General features: G+C 44.3%; 2 protein-coding genes and 1 pseudogene across 2 annotated transcripts; 2 read left to right on the top strand and 1 right to left on the bottom strand.

Moving 5' to 3' along the window:
• Window positions 1–3,022: 3,022 nt before the first annotated feature.
• On the top strand, window positions 3,023–6,494 carry pars2 (putative proline--tRNA ligase, mitochondrial). Its single transcript, XM_036969336.2, has 3 exons — window positions 3,023–3,162; window positions 3,812–4,401; window positions 4,528–6,494. Exons 2-3 carry the CDS (start codon window positions 3,835–3,837, stop codon window positions 5,407–5,409), a joined length of 1,449 nt encoding a protein of 482 aa, XP_036825231.2. The 5' UTR covers window positions 3,023–3,162; window positions 3,812–3,834; the 3' UTR covers window positions 5,410–6,494.
• Window positions 6,495–10,404: 3,910 nt separating this feature from the next.
• LOC110520997 (hsp70/Hsp90 co-chaperone CNS1 homolog) lies at window positions 10,405–15,640 on the top strand. Its single transcript, XM_090231961.1, has 4 exons — window positions 10,405–10,785; window positions 14,211–14,449; window positions 14,706–14,790; window positions 14,913–15,640. The coding sequence occupies exons 1-4, from the start codon at window positions 10,672–10,674 to the stop codon at window positions 15,048–15,050; spliced, it is 576 nt and encodes a 191-aa protein (XP_090088087.1). The 5' UTR covers window positions 10,405–10,671; the 3' UTR covers window positions 15,051–15,640.
• Window positions 15,641–16,283: 643 nt separating this feature from the next.
• LOC149984005 (tetratricopeptide repeat protein 22-like) lies at window positions 16,284–21,155 on the bottom strand (annotated as a pseudogene).
• Window positions 21,156–22,548: the final 1,393 nt, after the last annotated feature.

Below are 22,548 nucleotides of genomic sequence, written 5' to 3'. Positions count from 1 at the left end.
TACCTTTTGCAGAATATCAGTCTGTCCCTGATGTTTTTCCTGGAGAGAAGTGGCTTCTATGCTGCCCTTCTTGACACCAGGCCATCCTCCAAAAGTCTTTGCCTCACTGTGCGTGCAGATGCACTCACACCTGCCTGCTGCCATTCCTGAGCAAGCTTTGTACTGGTGGTGCTCCGATCCCGCAGCTGAATCAACTTTAGGAGACGGTCCTGGCGCTTGCTGGACTTTCTTGGGCATCCTGAAGCCTTCTTCACAACAATTGAACCGCTCTCCTTGAAGTTCTTGATGATCCGATAAATGGTTGATTTAGGTGCAATCTCACTGGCAGCAATATCCTTGCCTGTGAAGCCCTTTTTGTGCAAAGCAATGATGACAGCACATGTTTCCTTGCAAGTAACCATGGTTGACAGAGGAAGAACAATGATTTCAAGCACCACCCTTCTTTTGAAGCTTCCAGTCTGTTATTCGATCTCAATCAGCATGACAGTGATCTCCAGCCTTGTCCTTGTCAACACTCACACCTGTGTTAATGAGAGAATCACTGACATGATGCAGCTGGTCCTTTTGTGGCAGGGCTGAAATGTTTTTTGGGGATTCAGTTAATTTGCATGGCAAAGAGGGACTTTGCAATTAATTGCAATTCATCTGATCACTCTTCATAACATTCTGGAGTATATGTAAATTGCCATCATACAAACTGAGGCAGCAGACTTTGTGAATTTATATTTGTGTCATTCTCAAAACTTTTGGCCACGACTGTACATGATTCCATGTGTTATTTCATAGTTTTGATGTCTTCACTATACTAAAATGTAGAAAATAGTACAAATAAAGAAAAAACCTTGAATGAGTAGGTGTGCCCAAACGTTTAACTGGTATCGTTACTGTAAAAAGGTTCTCTCTCCCTAGAATTGTTATCTGGGCGGTAAGACGACAGGGTGTTAAATTGTGAAATGTCTTGGAAAGCATAGCCTATACAATAAAAGTTTACAATACAAGAATATAGTGGGAGTAAAAGTGTTGTCAGTGGCATCACCATTAATATGTTAGCTACATTAGCTTTTAGGGTACAAACTTACTTTGTGACTTTCAGAGCCGTGATGGGCATGCCGGCTCTTTTCAGTGATTCGGCTCAGCTTACCAAAAAGAGCCGGCTCTTTTGGCTCCCAAACGGCTCTTTAAAAAAAATATGTTTTGTATTTTTTTAAGTCAAACAGTTTGATAGTTTGACTATGATTGGTGTTAAAACAATTCTAATTAAATGATTAAATGAAATCATACTCTACTTTAACCACAATGTATTTAAAAATGCTGTCACACTCTGACCATAGTTTGCTTTGTATGTTCTATGTTTTGTTTGGTCAGAATGCCCACTCAGATCACACCCTATGTTGGATGTCTTGTTTGTCTGTTTCTGTGTTTGGACCTGATATGGTTCTCAATCAGAGGCAGGTGTTAGTCATTGTCTCTTATTGGGAGCCATATTTAGGTAGCCTGTTTTGTGTTAGGTTTTGTGGGTGATTGTTCCTGTGTTTGTTGCACCAGGTAGGGCTGTTTTCGGTTTCTTGTTTTGTATATTGTTCTATTTTCATCTTTATTAAAGATCTATAAAAATAACCACGCTGCGTTTTGGTCCGCCTCTCCTTCCCAGGAAGAATCCCGTGACAAATGCGTTGGTTTGTTATGAAAAATAATGCTATTAAACATTTGCATTTTAAAGTATAACTTTTTAATGTGTATATACACAAAGTGCATATAAATCTAACCATTCGAAATTGATACAATCTGAACAGCATCATAGAATATTACACCATATAAAATAAAAATAAATAACAATTTGGGGTCAAGTGCAGCGGTTTCTTATAGCACTTGATTATATTAAATTCTGTGGAACTTTCTGTCCATTGATGAACATAGGGTGTCCATTACCTCTGTCACATGTCCTGTGGTTACCTTTGCTTCTCTCTGGTGGCTGGCTGTGATTCGCTACAGACCCTTACACAGGAGTATCATTTTTGAGGCAGTCCAGGTTCATAGTCCAGGTTCATGTTTTGTCTACTGATACTAGTCTCATCTACTGCTCATATACATATATAATACTGTATTAAATTATGATGTAGTAATAACTGCTTACTGTACCTCTCTCCAGTGACCTGCTCAAAGGGTTCCAGGACTCTGAACACCTCCTACACCACCTCCCATTCCTCTTGGGTCAGAGCATCAACAGGTTGTGTGTGTGTACAACCGGCTTTATATGATTTTGTTTTGGCAAATTCTGAACTGTGCTCTAACATTGTCTACATTATTAAAATGCATCCAAATGCTACTGTGCTTGACTCATTTTCCAGCTGTTGCTTTCCTTCCTTTGTGAGTGAGTTGGCTCGGCCCTCCCTCACGCATCTTTGTTTCATTGGTTGACACTGCGTGTCTGACAGGAACAACAGGTGAGGCTGTTAGTCTGAGCAGACAGTCAGAACAAATGTGTGTGCGCTTGAGCATTCAGGCCTATTAGGTTCTTATCTTTCAGAGTAAATAACTCACAGACACTAGAGAAGCTTAACCAAGTTTTAATTCTTCCCAAAAGTTCGTTACAGCTGTAATTGACACAAAAAAAAAATTCACACCAGCACTGATATTTAACCCTTTCTCCTGTGCTGAGTCACCTCCTCCACAACTGAACATCCAATTCATCTCTGTGGCTAGACAGAACCTTAGTCATATCTGTTCTTCCTCACTTCATCTAACCTGACCTCTACGCCAAAGTGCTGACTCCTCCCCAACTCAAGGCTGTCATGGTTATTAACCATAACCTTTTACATTTGAACATCCATTGAAACGGATACGATCCTGATTGGTCAGGAAAGAGATTAATAACCTAGTTTTGGGACTCCGTTGTTTGCTTTTCTGGACTGTGTTTGTCCATAACATAACGTCATGCATTCTCTAAATTTTGAAAATCTAATTTTGGATTAAAAAAAACAAACACATTTTTAGCTAACGATAGCTACTCCAGCACAGTAGGTGGCAGTACACTGGGAATAGTTATCCAGGGAGATCTACATTACTCTTAAGAGGATGCATGGCTAGCATTCTTCTCTCGTGTAACTAATAGACATCGTATGAATCAAAATACTAGGTCATTGTTTCACTTTCTTACACGGGGTGAGTTGCTCTCTTACTTCCTCCCGAATTGCTGTGTAGAGCTTAGCTAGCTTGCCTGTTAGCTGTCTGTAAAGCTAGTTAACGTTACACCTGCCTGGCTAACGTCAAGGTTGAATCAAAGATACTGGTTTGTGGTTTACCATTTTATTTGAACGCATCTAGCTAGCAACCTGGTACTGTCAATGGTTAAATATTTTACCATTGGAGGATGTAATGTTGTTATGGTATTGCATTGCCCAACAGAATAATGTCATGGTGTAACAGGGTGGGTATAATTTGTGGAACGTTCCAACAGGAATATGTTCCAAGAACTTCTTAAAGTACAAGGTTGCTAACAAACAACGCATACAAAGTAGCATAATCAATTCTAGCTAACTAGCTGCCGAATAGGCATCAACTCACCACATAGCGTATTGTTAATGTTTGAGAGACATTTTTCAGAATTAACGTGGTGAGTGAAAACTTAATGAAATAGCCCCCTCCCTACCCGGAATCTTATTCGGCCTCTAGACAACTTTGTATGCGTTGTTTGTTGGCAACCTTGTTATTTACAAAGTTTATTCATATCAACATATTCCTGTTGGAACGTTCCACAAATTATACCCACCACCCGTCAAGCAATTATGTGTATTATTTTTCTTAATTCAAGGATATTGACACCAGTCTGCTACAATGGAAGTGTTGATGCATCACCTTTGGCAGAGAGTCTTGCCCTGCCTACCCAGAGCCATGAGCACTCCCTGTAAAATCTATTTGAGCTGTGCTGCTGGACATGCCCCCACTGACTCCATCTCCCGACCTAGCACACACCTTCCCCTAGTCTCCCATCTCTTCCAGCCCTCCAACCTGCGTGATGTGGGCCAGGAGAAGCGTGCTCAGGTGGATATGACCTGCAAGAGCCAGAGACTGATGCAGCAGGCAGGTCTCATTCATCCCTCCAACCCTGGCTGCTACTACTACCTCCCGGCCACTGTGCGCTCCATGGAGAAGCTGGTGAGGCTGATCGACCAGGAGATGCAGGGGATCGGTGGGCAGAAGCTGGACATGCCCAGCTTGTGTTCGGCAGAGCTGTGGAGACGCAGTGAGCGCTGGGACCTGATGGGGAAAGAGCTGTTCCGCCTGAGGGACCGCCACGGGGCGGAATACTGCCTGGGCCCCACCCATGAGGAGGCTGTGACAGAGCTACTGGCCTCTCAGGGAACCCTGTCCTACAGGCAGCTGCCTCTGCTACTCTACCAGGTATAGGATACAGTATGAAGCCTGATTAATTAGTTTATTCAGAGTGTGGCTTCTTTCTTCTTTTCATACACTTGGGTTGATATTATAATGGTAATAAACTGATGTGTGTTTCATTCGTATATGCAGATCACCCGCAAGTTCCGTGATGAGCCGAAGCCTCGGTTTGGGCTTCTACGCGGGCGGGAGTTCTACATGAAGGACATGTACACATTTGACATGAGCGAAGAAGCTGCATACCGCACATATGAATCTGTGTGTCAGGCTTACACCCGCCTTTTCTCTCGGTTAGGCCTGTGCATTGTCCAGGTCCACGCTGATACAGGAAACATTGGAGGTAAACTCTCCCATGAGTTCCAGCTTCTCGCAGACATCGGAGAGGACAGGCTACTGGTCTGTGGTAGCTGCTCCTTCTCTGCCAATGTGGAGACCATGGAACCAGGCCAGACAGACTGCCCACAGTGCCAGGAGGGAACGCTGGTGGAGTCTAAGGGCATAGAGGTAGGCCATACATTCTACCTAGGCACCAAGTACTCCTGCATATTCAACGCCACCTTCAACAACACCCAGAACAAGCCTGCTGTCACTGAGATGGGCTGCTTCGGGCTGGGTGTGACCCGGATCCTCGCTGCTGCCATCGAGGTGATGTCCACGGAGGAGGCAATCCGCTGGCCTGCGCTGCTTGCCCCCTATCAGGTCTGTGTTCTGCCCCCTAAAAGGGGCAGTAAGGTGGATGAGGTGGCTGGTTTAGCTGAGGAGCTGGCCCTCAGTCTGGGGGAGGCTCTGCCTAGGCTAAGAGGTGAGGTGGTTCTGGATGACCGGACACAGATGACCATTGGTAAGAGGCTGAAGGACGCCAGTCGGCTTGGATACCCGTACGTGGTGGTAGTGGGGCAGAAGGCTGCCGAGGAGACGCCCAGGTTTGAGGTGATCTGTCAGCAGACTGGTGAGACAACGTTCCTCAATAGGGATGGACTTGTAGACCTACTCAGATGTGTGGAGACAGTCTGAGTTGCACTGATCTTGACATGGAACTGGACTAAACCTTTTCCCCCTCAGGAGACTGAAAAGATTTGGCATGGGTCCCCAGATCCTCAAAAGGTTCTACAGCTGCACCATCGAGAGCATCCTGACTGGTTGCATCACCGCCCGGTATGGCAACTGCTCGGCATCTGACCGTAAGGCGCTACAGAGGGTAGTGCAAACGGCCCAGTACATCACTGGGGCCAAGCTTCCTGATATCCAGGACCTATATAGTAGGCGGTGTCAGAGGAAAGCCCATAAAATTGTCAGACTCCAGTCACCCCAGTTATAGACTGTTTTCTCTGCTACCACATGGCAAGTGGTACTGGAGCGCCAAGTCTAGGACCAATAGCTTCTACCTCCAAGCCACAAGACTGCTGAACAATTCATAAAAATCTCCGCCGGACAATTTACATTCACCCCCCCCCCCCCCCCCCCCCCCTACACTGCTGCTGTTTGTTTGTTACCTATGCATAGTCACTTCGCCCCCACCTACATGTACAGATTACCTAGCCTGTACCCCTGCACACTGACTCGGTACCGGTGCCCCCTGTATATAGCCTCGTTATTGTGTTAATTTTTATTATTACTTTTAATTTTAGCCTACTTGGTAAATATTTTCTTCTTGAACTGCACTATTGGTGACGGGCTTGTAAGTATTTCACGGTAAAGTCTACACTTGTTGTATTCGGCACATGTTGGCAAGTAAAGTTTGATTTGACTAAACTATTGAACTACATGGAAGTCTATTGGTCCTCTGAAATGGGCATGCTTGTGGTTGGGTGGGATGATGACAAGTAGCAAAGAGGCTAGTGTTCAACAGGCCTACACCTACTAGCACCAATCTTTGTCTGATACGAACTGAGCTGGACTGAAATATATTATTACACTGAGATGGACATGCAGGTGGTTGGGTAGGTTGGAATAGGAGACAATACATATATGGTTCAGTAGCCATACATGTTTGAAGTCTGTTGTGAAAATCAATGAACACATTTGTAATTCTTATTGCCTTGTATCAATGTTTCAACTGGACTCACAGAAAAATAAAGTGCAAATTTTGGATCTCTCCACTCGAGTCAGATACACACATTGCTATGGAACAATTTAGTCATATGTCTGTTCCCTCTACGGAAGCATTTTGATGTGGCACCGCAACATTCACGTGTAAGCAACTTGTATAATTTTGTAATGCACATTTTCATACGTGTCGCTTCAGTAGTCATACTGAAACTGTAATTCAACAACTAGTTTAATCTTCAAACATATCCACCTTATTTGTAGCGAATATGGCTTCACTAGTACAACAGGGCGACGACGGCATGGAGGACTTTATGGAGAAATTCAAAAAAGAAATATAGCAATGCCTTTTCTGAAAAGAACTGGGAAGAGGTAAGACGTAACGTTAATTGCATATCTACACAAACGACTGATGGCACTGTCAGTCTCATTTGTAGTTGTTACCTATATATGGCTAACCGTTATGCTGTTATACCGTATATGCTGGCTAACCGTTAGCCAGCAAGCTACAGTTGAAGTCGGAAGTGTACATACAACAAATACATTTAAACTCAGTTTTTCACAATTCCTGACATTTAATCCTAGTAAGAAATACCTGTCTTAGGTCGTTTAGAATCACCACTTATTTTAAGAATGTGAAATGTCAGAATAATAGTAGAGAATGAATTATTTCAGCTTTTATTTCTTTCATCACATTCCCAGTGGGTCAGAAGTTTACATACACTCTATTAGTATTTGGTAGTATTGCCTTTAACTTGGGTCAAACGTTCCAGGTAGCCTTCCACAAGCTTCCCACAAGTTGGATGAATTTTGTCCCGTTCCTCCTGACAGAGCTGGTGTAACTGAGTCAGGTTTGTAGGCCTCCTTGCTCACACACGCTTTGTGATGGCCACTCCAATACCTTGACTTTGTTGTCCTTAAGCCATTTTGCCACAACTTTGCTTGCAAGTATGCATGGGGTTGTCATTGACCATTTGGAAGACCCATTTGTGACCAAGCTTTAACTTGCTTCAAGACTGTCTTGAAGCACCCCCACAACATGATGCTGCCACCCCCCTGCTTCACGGTTGGGATGGTGTTCTTCGGCTTGGAAGCATCCCTGTTTTTCCTCCAAACATAACGATGGTCATTATGGCCAAACATTTCTATTTTTGTTTCATCAGACCAGAGGACATTTCTCCAAAAAGTACGATCTTTGTCCCCATGTGCAGTTTCAAATAGTAGTCTGGCTTTTTTTATGGTGGTTTTGGAGTAGTGGCTTCTTCCTTGCTGAGCGGCCTTTCAGGTTATGTCGATATAAGACTCGTTTTACTGTGGATATAGATACTTTTGTACCTGTTTCCTCCAGCATCTTCACAAGGTCCTTTGCTGTTGTTCTGGGATTGATTTGCACTTTTTGCACAAAGTACGTTCATCTCTAGGAGACAGAATGCATCTCCTTCCTGAGCGGTATGACGGCTGCGTGGTCCCGTGGTGTTTATACTTGCGTATTATTGTTTGTACAGATGAACATGGTACCTTCAGGCGTTTGGAAATTGCTCCCAAGGATGAACCAGACTTGTGGAAGTCTACAATTATTTTTCTGATTTTCTTTTGATTTCCCCATAATGTCAAGCAAAGAGGCACTGAGTTTGAAGGTAGGTCTTGAAATACATCCACAGGTACACCTCCAATTTACTCAAATCAAATGTATTTATATAGCCCTTCGTACATCAGCTGATATGTCAAAGTGCTGTACAGAAACCCAGCCTAAAACCCCAAACGGCAAGCACTGCAGGTGTAGAAGCACGGTGGCTAGGAAAACCTAGGAAGAAACCTAGAGAGGAACCAGACTATGTGGGGTGGCCAGTCCTCTTCTGGCTGTGCCGGGTGGAGATTATAACAGAACATGGCCAAGATGTTCAAATGTTCATAAATTACCAGCATGGTCAAATAATAATAAGGCAGAACAGTTGAAACTGGAGCAGCAGCACGTCCAGGTGGACTGAGGACAGCAAGGAGTCATCATGTCCGGTAGTCCTGGGGCATGGTCCTAGGGCTCAGGTCCTCCGAGAGAGAAAGAAAGAGAGAATTAGAGAACGCACACTTAGATTCACACAGGACAACCGAATAGGACAGGAGAAGTACTCCAGATATAACAAACTGACCCTAGCCCCCCGACACAAACTACTGCAGCATAAATACTGGAGGCTGAGACAGGAGGGGTCAGGAGACACTGTGGCCCCATCCGAGGACACCCCCGGACAGGGCCAAACAGGAAGGATATAACTCAAATGTCAATTAGCCTATGAGAAGTTTCTAAAGTCATGACACAATTTTCTGGAATTTTCCAAGCTGTTAAAAGGCACAGTCAACTTAGTGTATGTAAACTTCTGACCCACTGGAATTGTGATATAGTGAAATAATCTGTAAACAATTGTTGGAAAAAATTATTGTGTCATGCACAGAGTAGATGTCCTAACTGACTTGCCAAAACTACAGTTTGTTAACAAGAAATTTGTGGAGTGGTTGAAAAACGAGTTTTAATGACTCCAACCTAAGTGTATGTAAACTTCCGACTTCACCAGTATCTGTGGATGGGAGCTAACCACAAGAAACGTTAGCTAGCTAGAATACTACCAAAGATGTTTTAAATAGCCAAACCCTTTTTTTTTTTACTTAAGTTAAAACACAGTTTTCTCTACAATTTGTGATACTGTCAAGTCTCATGTATTGGCTATATAACTAACTAGTTGGTTATTAGTTACGAAAAGGCCAGCAATGCCCATATCTGTGTGTAACGTTACTCAACTGAGTGCACACTGCTATGCCCAGAACTGTTCGCTTGGTTTTCAGGGGCCACAGGCTCCAATCTATTTCTAATTCAATTACATCATTTATTCCACTGCACTGCAGGATAAGGTGCCCATGTTTATGAAGACAGCCCCTGAGGAGATCGACCCCATGAAACACCCGGAGCTGGCTGCTATTCAGTCCATTATACACAATGATTACAGACCACTAGAAGGTATGACAGCCATTACTGTACTTTCTACCCAGTGCTGATGTAGGACCAGCAGTCCAGACCTTAGAATCAAGGGGAATGTTTTTCCTCAGAGCAACCCGAGAGCTTGAAAGATGAGGGGAACGACTACTTCAAGGAGAAGAACTACAAGAAGGCTACTGTGTCCTATATGGCTGGGCTGAAGAAGAACTGCAGTGACTATAATGTTAATGCCATCCTGCACACTAACCGGGCGGCGGCACACTTCCACCTGGGTACTGTTCTTAGAATCTTTCCATCGTTAGATCTCATGATATTTGTCCAGTACAGTGGTTCCCAACCTTTTTCAGTTACTGTACCACCAACTGAGTTTTGCTCTGCCCAGAGTACATGTGCATTTTACCAGTAGGCATATGGTCTCGTGACTCTTCTCAAGTACCCCTTGTGGATAGGACAAGTACCTCCAGGGGTCCTAGTACCCCTTGTTGGGAACCACTGGTCTTATAGTCTGTCTGTGAGTCTTCCAAAGCTTGTTCTGGGATGTTTGTTGCAATCCTTCACTCGCATACTCTTGCCTTGCAGGTAACATGCGTTCTGCACTGAATGATGCTGTCGCTGCAAAGAAGTTTAAACCAGACCACCTCAAAGCATTAATCAGAGGTTTGTCTGTAGAATAAATATCACATTTTACTTTTCTACTGGAAGACACATGTAGACACAACACATTTATTATGAGGCAAGTGTGTCAGGGTTGGGGTCAATAACATTTAAATTCCAGTCAATTCAGGAAGTACAGTGAAATTCCAATTCTATTCAATGCTTTTCAATAAGGACAAATTGGAATTTGGTTTAGTTTCTGAATTGACTGGAATTGAAATGGGGATTGACCCCAACCCTGAATTGTATTTCATTTTAGTTAGCAGTTCTGCCTTCTTTTCTGCTCCTTTCATCCTCCCATGTCCTGTCTTGACTGTTCCCAGGTGCCGCGTGTTGCACGGAGCTGAAAAAATACACACACGCCCTGCAGTGGTGTGAAGAGGGACTCAAGCTGCAGCCGACAGACAAGAAGCTACTGGAGCTGAGAGCTACAGCAGACAGACAGACAAGGCATGTCAGAGGCTATGATCCAGTGCTCTTAATGACCTTCATTTTTACTCTTCTTTTGTCACCACATTCTGAAAGGATTATAGGTGGACAAAGCAGTTTGGTGGATCTTTGTAAATGGAGTCCATATTTTATATAAACCTATGCTGAAATTGTTGTATTTGTGGTTTAAGAGAGCGGTAAGGAGAGATGCAAGGAAGGCAAAGGTCAAAGAGAAGGAGCACAGTGAGAGAGAGGCCCTACTGGCTGCCATCAAGGTGAGTAGGATGGTAGAAAGTAAAAATCACAAGACTTGCTCCGTATCTCATCATTCTAAACTGGAACATGTTTAACACCCCAGCCATCCTACAATCTAAACTTGATGCCCTCAATCTCACACAAATTATCAATAAACCTACCAGGTACCTCCCCAAAGCCTTAAACACGGGCACCCTCATAGATATCATCCTAACCAACTTGCCCTCGAAATACACCTCTGCTGTCTTCAACCAAGATCTCAGCGATCACTGCCTCATTGCCTGCATCCGTAATGGGTCAGCGGTCAAACTACCTCCACTCATCACTGTAAAACGCTCCCTAAAACACTTCAGTGAGCAGGCCTTTCTAATCGACCTGCCCGGGGTATCCTGGAAGGATATTGATCTCATCCCGTCAGTAGAGGATGCCTGGATATTTTTTTTAAATGCCTTCCTTACCATCTTAAATAAACATGCCCCATTCAAGAAATTTAGAATCAGGAACAGATATAGCCCTTGGTTCTCCCCAGACCTGACTGCCCTTAACCAACACAAAAACATCCTATGGTGTTCTGCATTAGCATCGAACAGCCCACGTGATATGCAGCTGTTCAGGGAAGCTAGAAACCATTAGAAACAGGCAGTTAAAAAAGCCAAGGCTAGCTTTTTCTTTTTTTTCTTTTTTTCTTTTACCCCCTTTTTCTCCCCAATTTCGTGGTATCCAATTGTTGTAGTAGCTACTATCTTGTCTCATCGCTACAACTCCCGTACGGGCTCGGGAGAGACGAAGGTTGAAAGTCATGCGTCCTCCGATACACAACCCAACCAAGCCGCACTGTCTTAACACAGCACGCATCCAACCCGGAAGCCAGCCGCACCAATGCGCTGGAGGAAACACAGTGCACCTGGCCACCTTGGTTAGCGCACACTGCGCCCAGCCCGCCACAGGAGTCGCTGGTGCGCGATGAGACAAGGACACCCCTACCGACCAAGCCCTCCCTAACCCGGGCGACGCTAGGCCAATTGTGCGTCGCCCCATGGACCTCCCGGTCGCGGCCGGTTACGACAGAGCCTGGGCGCGAACCCTGGGACTCTGATGGCACAGCTGGCGCTGCAGTACAGCGCCCTTAACCACTGCGCCACCCGGGAGGCCAAGGCTATCTTTTTCAAGCAGAAATTTGCTTCCTGCGCAACTCTAACTCAAAAAAGTTCTGGGACACTGTAAAGTCCATGGAGAATAAGAACATCTCCTCCCAGCTGCCCACTGCACTGAAGATAGGAAACACTGTCACCACTGATAAATCCACCATAATTGCGCATTTCAATAAGCATTTTTCTACGGCTGGCCATGCTTTCCACCTGGCTACTCCTACCCCGGTCAACAGCACTGCACCCCCCACAGCAACTCGCCCAAGCCTTCCCCATTTCTCCTTCTCCCAAATCCGTTCAGCTGATGTTCTGAAAGAGCTGCAAAATCTGGACCCCTACAAATCAGCCGGGCTAGACAATCTGGACCCTTTCTAAAATTATCTGCCAAAATTGTTGCCACCCCTATTACTAGCCTGTTCAACCTCTCTTTCGTGTCGTCTGAGATTCCCAAAGATTGGAAAGCAGCTGCGGTCATCCCCCCTCTTCAAAGGGGGGGACACTCTTGACCCAAACTGCTACAGACCTATATCTATCCTACCATGCCTTTCTAAGGTCTTCGAAAGCCAAGTCAACAAACAGATTACCGACCAGTTCGAATCTCACCATACCTTCTCTGCTATGCAATCTGGTTTCAGAGCTGGTCATGGGTGCACCTCAGCCACGCTCAAGGTCCTAAACGATATCTTAACCGCCATGGATAAGAAACATTACTGTGCAGCCGTTTTCAATGATCTGGCCAAGGCTTTCGACTCTGTCAATCACCACATCCTCATCGGCAGACTCGACAGCCTTGGTTTCTCAAATGATTGCCTCGCCTGGTTCACCAACTACTTCTCTGAGAGTTCAGTGTGTCAAATCGGAGGGTCTGCTGTCCGGACCTCTGGCAGTCTCTATGGGGGTGCCACAGGGTTAAATTCTTGGACCGACTCTCTTCTCTGTATACATCAATGAGGTCGCTCTTGCTGCTGGTGAGTCTCTGATCCACCTCTACGCAGACGACACCATTCTGTATACTTCTGGCCCTTCTTTGGACACTGTGTTAACAACCCTCCAGGCAAGCTTCAATGCCATACAACTCTCCTTCCGTGGCCTCCAAGTGCTCTTAAATACAAGTAAAACTAAATGCATGCTCTTCAACCGATCTCTACCTGCACCTACCCACCTGTCCAACATCACTACTCTGGACGGCTCTGACTTAGAATACGTGGACAACTACAAATACTTAGGTGTCTGGTTAGACTGTAAACTCTCCTTCCAGACTCATATCAAACATCTCCAATCCAAAGTTAAATCTAGAATTGGCTTCCTACTTCGCAACAAAGCATCCTTCACTCATGCTGCCAAACATACCCTTGTAAAACTGACCATCCTACCAATCCTCGACTTTGGCAATGTCATTTACAAAATAGCCTCCAATACCCTACTCAACAAATTGGATGCAGTCTATCACAGTGCAATCCGTTTTGTCACCAAAGCCCCATATACTACCCACCATTGCGACCTGTACGCTCTCGTTGGCTGGCCCTCGCTTCATACTCGTCGCCAAACCCACTGGCTCCATGTCATCTACAAGACCCTGCTAGGTAAAGTCCCCCCTTATCTCAGCTCGCTGGTCACCATAGCATCTCCCACCTGTAGCACACGTTCCAGCAGGTGTATTTCTCTCTAGTCACCCCCAAAACCAATTATTTCTTTGGCCGCCTCTCCTTCCAGTTCTCTGCTGCCAATGACTGGAACGAACTACAAAAATCTCTGAAACTGGAAACGCTTATCTCCCTCACTAGCTTTAAACACCAACTGTCAGAGCAGCTCACAGATTACTGCACCTGTACATAGCCCACCTATAATTTAGCCCAAACAACTACCTCTTTCCCTACTGTATTTTATTTATTTATTTTGCTCCTTTGCACCCCATTCATTATTTGTATTTCTACTTTGCACATTCTTCCATTGCAAATCTACCATTCCAGTGTTTTACTTGCTATATTGTATTTACTTTGCCACCATGGCCTTTTTTGCCTTTACCTCCCTTCCCACCTCATTTGCTCACACCGTATATAGACTTGTTTATACTGTATTATTGACTGTATGTTTGTTTTACTCCATGTGTAACTCTGTGTCGTTGTATCTGTCAAACTGCTTTGCTTTATCTTGGCCAGGTCGCAATTGTAAATGAGAACTTGTTCTCAACTTGCCTACCTGGTTAAATAAAGGTGGAACATTTTTTTAAAATTCCTGTATAAGTTGATGAGGAAACGGCTGCTCATCATTTAACTTGCCTTGTATTTGCTTTACAGGAGCGTGGCATCCAGTTACTAATGACTCATCAGCGTCCCAAGCGCAGGTCTGACAGTGAGGATGATGGAGGCTCCTATAGAGCCATGGCAGGGCTGGACCTGGATGGTCTGTGTTCTACGGAGGCCACAGGTGTGAAGGTGTTCCTGGACGAACAGGGAATCATGCACTGGCCAGTTCTCTTCCTGTACCCCGAATACCAACAAACAGACTTCATCTCAGCCTTCAGCGAGTCCTCCAGGTATGATCCCCCCCCCTCGCTCGCTCTCTCTCTCTAAACAGAAGGTGGGGTTGGAAAGGTCTACATAAAAGCAGACATTACATGTAGGTGTGTTGGTTCTATAAATCATCCAATACTCTACAATACCAACCCCAACTCAACCCAAATATGACTACAAGTAGTGTCTAAAGTAGACCAACATTACATTGCTAAGTAACAAATTACTCAAAATAATATGTAACGTAGCATAATGATGAACATGACATTTGCTTTTCAGCTTCCTAGATCACCTGACACTCATGTTTGGAGAGAAACTCCCACCCTGGGACATTAACAGGAAATACTCTCCCCAAAACCTTCAGGTTAGTATATTTTACTTTGATTTGTTGGTTTCATTCAACAGTTTTTGGGTTATACTGCCTCTGAAATTGTTTTCCTTAGTTGGTTCCAACTATTTTGCCATTCTGAAACCTCTATTCCTTAGCTGTTCTTTGAAGACCATGAGAGAGAGTCATTACATCAAGTCAACCCCGAGAAGCCTCTCATTACAATTCTTCAGCATAAAAGGTACAGAATGTATTTTTTTCTCACAAAATTGTTTGAACTCACTTGTATACTGTGACTTGCTGATTTTCTCACAGCTCTTCCCTGCTTATTTGACAGGTGTAAAGGCAGGAACTCCCAGCTTCGTCATTCTGGTAAAGGGGTCACGATTCTGTGAGAAGTTCTTATCAGAAAGGAAAACACAGCTTTTAACACGTTCTCTTCATCAGTCAACCTAGACCTGTCAATCAAATGAACAATGAACTCTCTCTTTCACCAGTGAATACACAAATTGAGTTAAATTACATAGAAGAAGAGACATCCCCATGCTCAGGGATTGAGAATGTTGCGGTGCTCATGAGCTGTGCATACTCTACCTAGAGATCAAATTGTATTTTAGAGTGGGCGTAACCTGTCATGCAATCGGTTGTAATATTGTCACTAACTAAAAGGCCTTAATGAAATGTACACAGTTTCTGGCTGTCATTTTCTTCTCACTGTCACAACAACATGTAGTTAGTTGCATGTGCGCTTGTCAAACTTCAATCTGACTGAACCAGCTTTTCTCTCTTGGTAGGAAGTTAAGAACGTTCTCCAGCTGCCTGTGTGTAACAGTACCCCATAGCCCCAAAGCAGTACGACCCAATAAACTGTCTGTCCTTGTGAAAATACTGTTATTGTTTTTTCCCCTTTATGTGATTACACAGAGTGGGGGGGGAGTAATCATCGAGTTTAATTGTCATGGGAAGATTTATTTATAGGTCTATAAAAACCTCTGGGCCAGATTAAATCAATAAACCATTGAATCGCCCAGCATTATCGTTGAGTCAAAATTAGCTGTGTGATTATCACCATTGTCGGGAAGGTATGGTTCATCACTAAAGTATTAAGTGTGTCCTCATTGCTTACTGAATGAATCAGATGTCATCAGCAGTTTGTGTCTTATAACTCCTTGAATGACTGAGGCACATTCACTTTGTGGGTTGATTCAAGTAAGACCTAATAGATAGAAACAGGGGTTCCTGAAGAATATGAACATGGCATGTTTAGTGCAAAGTCTTTTGACACAAGCCAAAATCTTCATTGGAACAAGGAAACGGTAAAATGGCTCTCTTCTTGCAAGACTGGGAACACTTTAGAAAAGGAACATGTCAGTTCCAATCAACGCTTGATCTTTGGTTCTCCATCGACATAGCTCCCACTTCCCAGGGACAGAGGCTAGACTTAGCCAGAGGTCTCTTCCTAGCCGTCCGGTTAGACTGCACTGGCCAAAGCAGGCTGCCCCTGCTGATCAGAGCCCTGGAGAGCTCGGTCACCTCCGGTGTAGGCCCTGCACAGGCTCTTCAGCTCGGGCCTGCACTTCATTCTCTGGGTACCTCTCCTGGGCCCTCTGTACCCACACCTCCAACTGACTGATGGCTGGTCCAGGTTTGGGGCCGCTCTGGGTGAACAGTCCCAGCAGGGACTTCAGAAGGCACCGTCAAACCGTGGTGTCCCTGCTCCCAGGCCGCTCCAGCTCTAGTGCCCTGCAGTCAGCTGCATTCTGCTCATCGTCCTTCAGCAGGAGACAGCACCCAGTGGTGGAGGTTTGGGAGGCTGTCCCCCAGGTCACACTACAGGGCCTGACAGACACCAGGGCTCTGTTCAACGCCACCTCATCCACCATTCGGCTCTCCTGGAGGACATCCACACCCATGTAGTAATACACCTGGTAAGATACACACAGATTTGTTATACTTGTGTGGTGATGCACCTGTAGTAACACCTGCATTCATTCATGTTTGCCTATCGGAAACACAGTGAAACATTGTTTCACTAGAGATTGTTTTTCCACCCACACACCGTATTTCTACACACCCGATGTGACAGCTGTCGTAGTGCTTGCAGTGTGTTGTCAAACAGAAGAAAGCCGGCAGAACAATCCCCACTCACCTGTCCCATCTCCAGGTGTGTGTAAACGGGTGCAAACTAAGCACCTTGGACTCACAGGTTATGTCTGTCAGGGAGCCCTCCCTGACCCTGTTTAGCTCTCTCCAGGTCCCTCATATACAGTGGGGCAAAAAAGTATTTAGTCAGCCACCAATTGTGCAATTTCTCCCACTTAAAAAGATGAGAGACCTGTAATTTTCATCATAGGTACACTTCAACTATGACAGACAAAATGAGAAAAGAAAATCACGTTGTAGGATTTATGAATTTATTTGCAAATTATGGTGGAAAATAAGTATTTGGTCACCTACAAGCAAGATTTCTGGCTCTCACAGACCTGTAACTTCTTTTTAAGAAGCTCCTCTGTCCTCCACTCGTTACCTGTATTAATGGCACCTGTTTGAACTTGTTATCAGTATAAAAGACACCTGTCCACAATCTCAAACAGTCACACTCCAAACTCCACTATGGCCAAGACCAAAGAGCTGTCAAAGGACATCAGAAACAAAATTGTAGACCTGCATCAGGCTGGGAAGACTGAATCTGCAATAGGTAAGCAGCTTGGTTTGAATAAATCAACTGTGGGAGCAATTATTAGGAAATGGAAGACATACAAGACCACTGATGATCTCCCTCGATCTGGGGCTCCACGCAAGATCTCACCCCGTGGGGTCAAAATGATCACAAGAACGGTGAGAAAAAATCCCAGAACCACACGGGGAAACCTAGTGAAGGACCTGCAGAGAGCTTTGACCAAAGTAACAAAGCCTACCATCAGTAACACACTACGCCGCCAGGGACTCAAATCCTGCAGTGCCAGACATGTCCCCCTGCTTAAGCCAGTACATGTCCAGGCCCGTCTGAAGTTTGCTAGAGAGCATTTGGATGATCCAGAAGAAGATTGGGAGATTGGCATATGGTCAGATGAAACCAAAATAGAACTTTTTGGTAAAAACTCAACTCGTCGTGTTTGGAGGACGAAGAATGCTGAGTTGCATCCAAAGAACACCATACCTACTGTGAAGCATGGGGATGGAAACATCATGCTTTGGGGCTGTTTTTCTGCAAAGGGACCAGGACGACTGATCCGTGTAAAGGAGAGAATGAATGGGGCCATGTATTGTGAGATTTTGAGTGAAAACCTTCCATCAGCAAGGGCATTGAAGATGAAACGTGGCTGGGTCTTTCACCATGACAATGATCCCAAACACACCGCCCGGGCAACGAAGGAGTGGCTTCGTAAGAAGAATTTCAAGGTGCTGGAGTGGCCTAGCCAGTCTCCGGATCTCATCCCCATAGAAAATCTTTGGAGGGAGTTGAAAGTCCGTGTTGCCCAGCAACAGCCCCAAAACATCACTGCTCTAGAGGAGATCTGCATGGAGGAATGGGCCAAAATACCAGCAACGGTGTGTGAAAACCTTGTGAAAACGTTTGACCTCTGTCATTGCCAACAAAGGGTATATAACAAAGTATTGAGAAACTTTTGTTATTGACCAAATACTTACTTTCCACCATAATTTGCAAATAAATTCATAAAAAATCCTACAATGTGATTTTCTGGATTTTTGTTTCTTCTCATTTTGTCTGTCATAGTTGGTGTACCTATGATGAAAATTACAGGCCTCATCTTTTTAAGTGCGAGAACTTGCACAATTGGTGGCTGACTAAATACTTTTTGCCCCACTGTATGCGTTCATGTTGATCTGAGAGTATACACATGTCCTTTTATGTACATTTTGTGTGTATCCTGTGATTGTCATGCATCTCTCCCTGAGAGTGTCCTGTTCTCTTGGCTTAGATAAACTATTTGGTATAGTGACATTGACATTAGTGAAGTGGCATTGCTTTGGAATAATAGTGTCAAGTGTGTTAAACTAAGTTGAACATTGTGCTTAGACGTGTTAGGGCTACTGCGGTAGGCCTACTGTACCTTGGTGCGGGTTCAGTAGACCTGCCAGTTGAGTTCAGGGTCAGGCAGCAAGTTGAGAGCCATGTTACAGATCCCTGTGGACATCTTGTGTTTCCTCAGCAGATAGAGAACCTTGGCCAGCCTGTTCAGGATGAACACATTGTCCGTGGCTAGTTTTATGCCCTGCAGTCAACCAGTCAATATTACGTTATCTTTTACATTAACTTCAATAATGACCGGGGATGCTCTCTAGTAAAACCTGGCAGGTGCATAAAAACCTACGAGACGCCACTAGAGGTTATGAAAAGTTTTCAACCCCACACAAGGGTGACTAGAATATAACCCCTCTCAGGAGCTGGCGCCAAGTCTATAGCCCTTTTATATTTGTTCAGGAAGCAGGCGGATAAATGAGCTCTTATTTCAGCTGAGCATTATACAAATGTGTCATGAGGCTTTACTGCTGTGGCTTTACTGCTTGTTCTAGTGCTCGGTAACCACTCACGGCTAGGGCTGTTGGGGAAAGGGGGAGGCAGGTAGGAAGATACTGAATGATGAATCCATACACTTAGACACATCTCTCATCTTGTGGTTTCAGATTAAGAGTGAACGAGAGAGCAATAATAATTTATAAATGTTTTCCTTTCCTATACTGAACAAAAAATATAAATGCAACAATTTCAACGTTTTTATTGAGTTACAATTACATATGAGGAAATCAGGCAATTGAATTTAATTCATTATGCCCTAATCTATGGATTTCACATGGCTGGGAATACAGATATGCATCTGTTGGTCACAGATACCTTTAAAAAAAAAAAAAAAATGTTTTAAAAGGTCTGCACAATAGGCCTCAGGATCTCGTCACGGTTTCTGTGCATTCAAATTTCCTTTGATAAAATGCAATTGTGTTTGTTGTCCATCGCTTATTCCTGCCCATACCATAAACCCACCGCCACCATGGGGCACTCTGTTCACATCAGCAAACCACTCGCCCACATGACGCCATACAAGTGGTCTGCTTTTGAGGCCAGTTGGACATACTGCCAAATTCTCTAAAACTACATTGGAGGTGGCTTATGGTAGAGAAATTAACATTAAATTTGCTGGCACCAGCTCTGGTGGACATTCCTGCAGTCAGCATACCAATTGCACACTCCCTTAAAACTTGACATCTGTGGCATTGTGTTGTGTGACAAAACGACGCATTTTAGAGTGGCCTTTTATTGTCCTCCGCACAAGGTGCACCTGTGAAATTATATTTTTTAGTCAGCTTCTTGATATGCCACATCTGTCAGGTGGATGGATTATCTTGGCAATGGAGAAATGCTCACTAACAGGGATGTAAACAAATTTGTGCACCACATTTGCTTTTACGTGCATATGGAAAATGTCTGGGATCTTTTATTTCAGCTCATGTAACATGGGACCAACACAAAATATAAACGCAATGTTGCGTTTTATATTTCTGTTCAGTGTACAGTATATACATACCTTTCTGATATGTTTTCTCTGACTTCAGGGTCTCTGTGAGCAGCTTCAGTCCTTTTATTGTAGTGAGACTGTCTGGAGTCCTTGTCCTTTTCAATATCTAGTCTACAAGGAAAGATTGATTTGCTTTACATTATTCTTACACATTAACTTGGTGATATTATCGACTTTGAAGCATTCAGGACTCAATACACAATTTCCCTTATAGATTGTTGCCATTTTGAAATACCATCTCCTCTTTTCTTCTGGGATATATGAACGTCATATTATAGGGATGGGCATAGATAGGCCTGCCCTACCAGGCATCAGGCCGCAGACAGCCTGGACTCCGCCTGAGTCGCCTCACCATAAGCTGGGACACCTTCTCTACGCACTCCCCTGCATCCAGCTTTCTCTGGTGCTCATGAAGGCCTCTTTGGCCTATTCCAGGTGGTTCAAATGGATGTCCAGGAGACCCAGGAGGTTACGGACACAATAATGGAGGTACCTGTAATGTCGTGTATTAATCATCGTACCAACTGAGGTACTTTATCATTCCAGTTCCATGTTTACTCCAGCACTACTTGAGCTACCGAGCTAGTGAACAACAATGTATGCGTACGCCTATGTTTTTAGAGAAGTTCAATGAACAATATCAGACATCCCAACCTCCATTCTTAACCATAAGTTCTATGTATGTTACAGTACCCAGACTCTGCCTCGAGCTCTGCCCCCAGGGAGTCCACCTTCAACTGGGTATCCCTCCTCCGCAGCTCCCCCAGCCCACTGGGCTCACAGTTGAGGTCCAGGTGGAAGTGGCCTGGGATGTACTCCTGAGGTGAGGGACTTGATGTCCTCCTGTGTGTTGGCTTCCTCCATGGCTTCCTCCTATTTATTTATTGCCTATTTAACCAGGTATTTCATTGAGAATGCATAATTTTATAGTAACGGCCTGAGACTTCTGTCCCCTTACACTACTTCAAACTGGCAGAGTCAACTGACTGACTGGCTGTTGTCTTCTTCCCCCAGGGACAGACATGTAATACAGATTGGGTTAGGGACTAGGGAGGGCCTGGGAGGGGAAGGAATAAGGAATTGCATGCAGTTCTGTACTGTCTATCTCATACCTCACTCATTGGAATAGGATATATTTCAGATGCATATATACAGTGCCTTGCGAAAGTATTCGGCCCCCTTGAACTTTGCGACCTTTTGCCACATTTCAGGCTTCAAACATAAAAATATAAAACTGTATTTTTTTGTGAAGAATCAACAACAAGTGGGACACAATCATGAAGTGGAACGACATTTATTGGATATTTCAAACTTTTTTAACAAATCAAAAACTTAAAAATTGGGCGTGCAAAATTATTCAGCCCCCTTAAGTTAATACTTTGTAGCGCCACCTTTTGCTGCGAATACAGCTGTAAGTCGCTTGGGGTATGTCTCTATCAGTTTTGCACATCGAGATACTGACATTTTTTCCCATTCCTCCTTGCAAAACAGCTCGAGCTCAGTGAGGTTGGATGGAGAGCACTTGTGAACAGCAGTTTTCAGTTCTTTCCACAGATTCTCGATTGGATTCAGGTCTGGACTTTGACTTGGCCATTCTAACACCTGGATATGTTTATTTTTGAACCATTCCATTGTAGATTTTGCTTTATGTTTTGGATCATTGTCTTGTTGGAAGACAAATCTCCGTCCCAGTCTCAGGTCTTTTGCAGACTCCATCAGGTTTTCTTCCAGAATGGTCCTGTATTTGGCTCCATCCATCTTCCCATCAATTTTAACCATCTTCCCTGTCCCTGCTGAAGAAAAGCAGGCCCAAACCATGATGCTGCCACCACCATGTTTGACAGTGGGGATGGTGTGTTCAGCTGTGTTGCTTTTACGCCAAACATAACGTTTTGCATTGTTGCCAAAAAGTTCAATTTTGGTTTCATCTGACCAGAGCACCTTCTTCCACATGTTTGGTGTGTCTCCCAGGTGGCTTGTGGAAAACTTTAAACAACACTTTTTATGGATATCTTTAAGAAATGGCTTTCTTCTTGCCACTCTTCCATAAAGGCCAGATTTGTGCAAAATACGACTGATTGTTGTCCTATGGACAGAGTCTCCCACCTCAGCTGTGGATCTCTACAGTTCATGCAGAGTGATCATGGGCCTCTTGGCTGCATCTCTGATCAGTCTTCTCCTTGTATGAGCTGAAAGTTTAGAGGGACGGCCAGGTCTTGGTAGATTTGCAGTGGTCTGATACTCCTTCCATTTCAAT

Source organism: Oncorhynchus mykiss, chromosome 4 (genome assembly GCF_057628025.1).
Source record: "Oncorhynchus mykiss isolate SJ-2025 chromosome 4, ASM5762802v1, whole genome shotgun sequence".
NCBI lineage: Eukaryota > Metazoa > Chordata > Actinopteri > Salmoniformes > Salmonidae > Oncorhynchus > Oncorhynchus mykiss.
The sequence above is the reverse complement of the archived record's forward strand: the minus strand, read 5'-3'. Positions and strand labels throughout refer to the sequence as shown.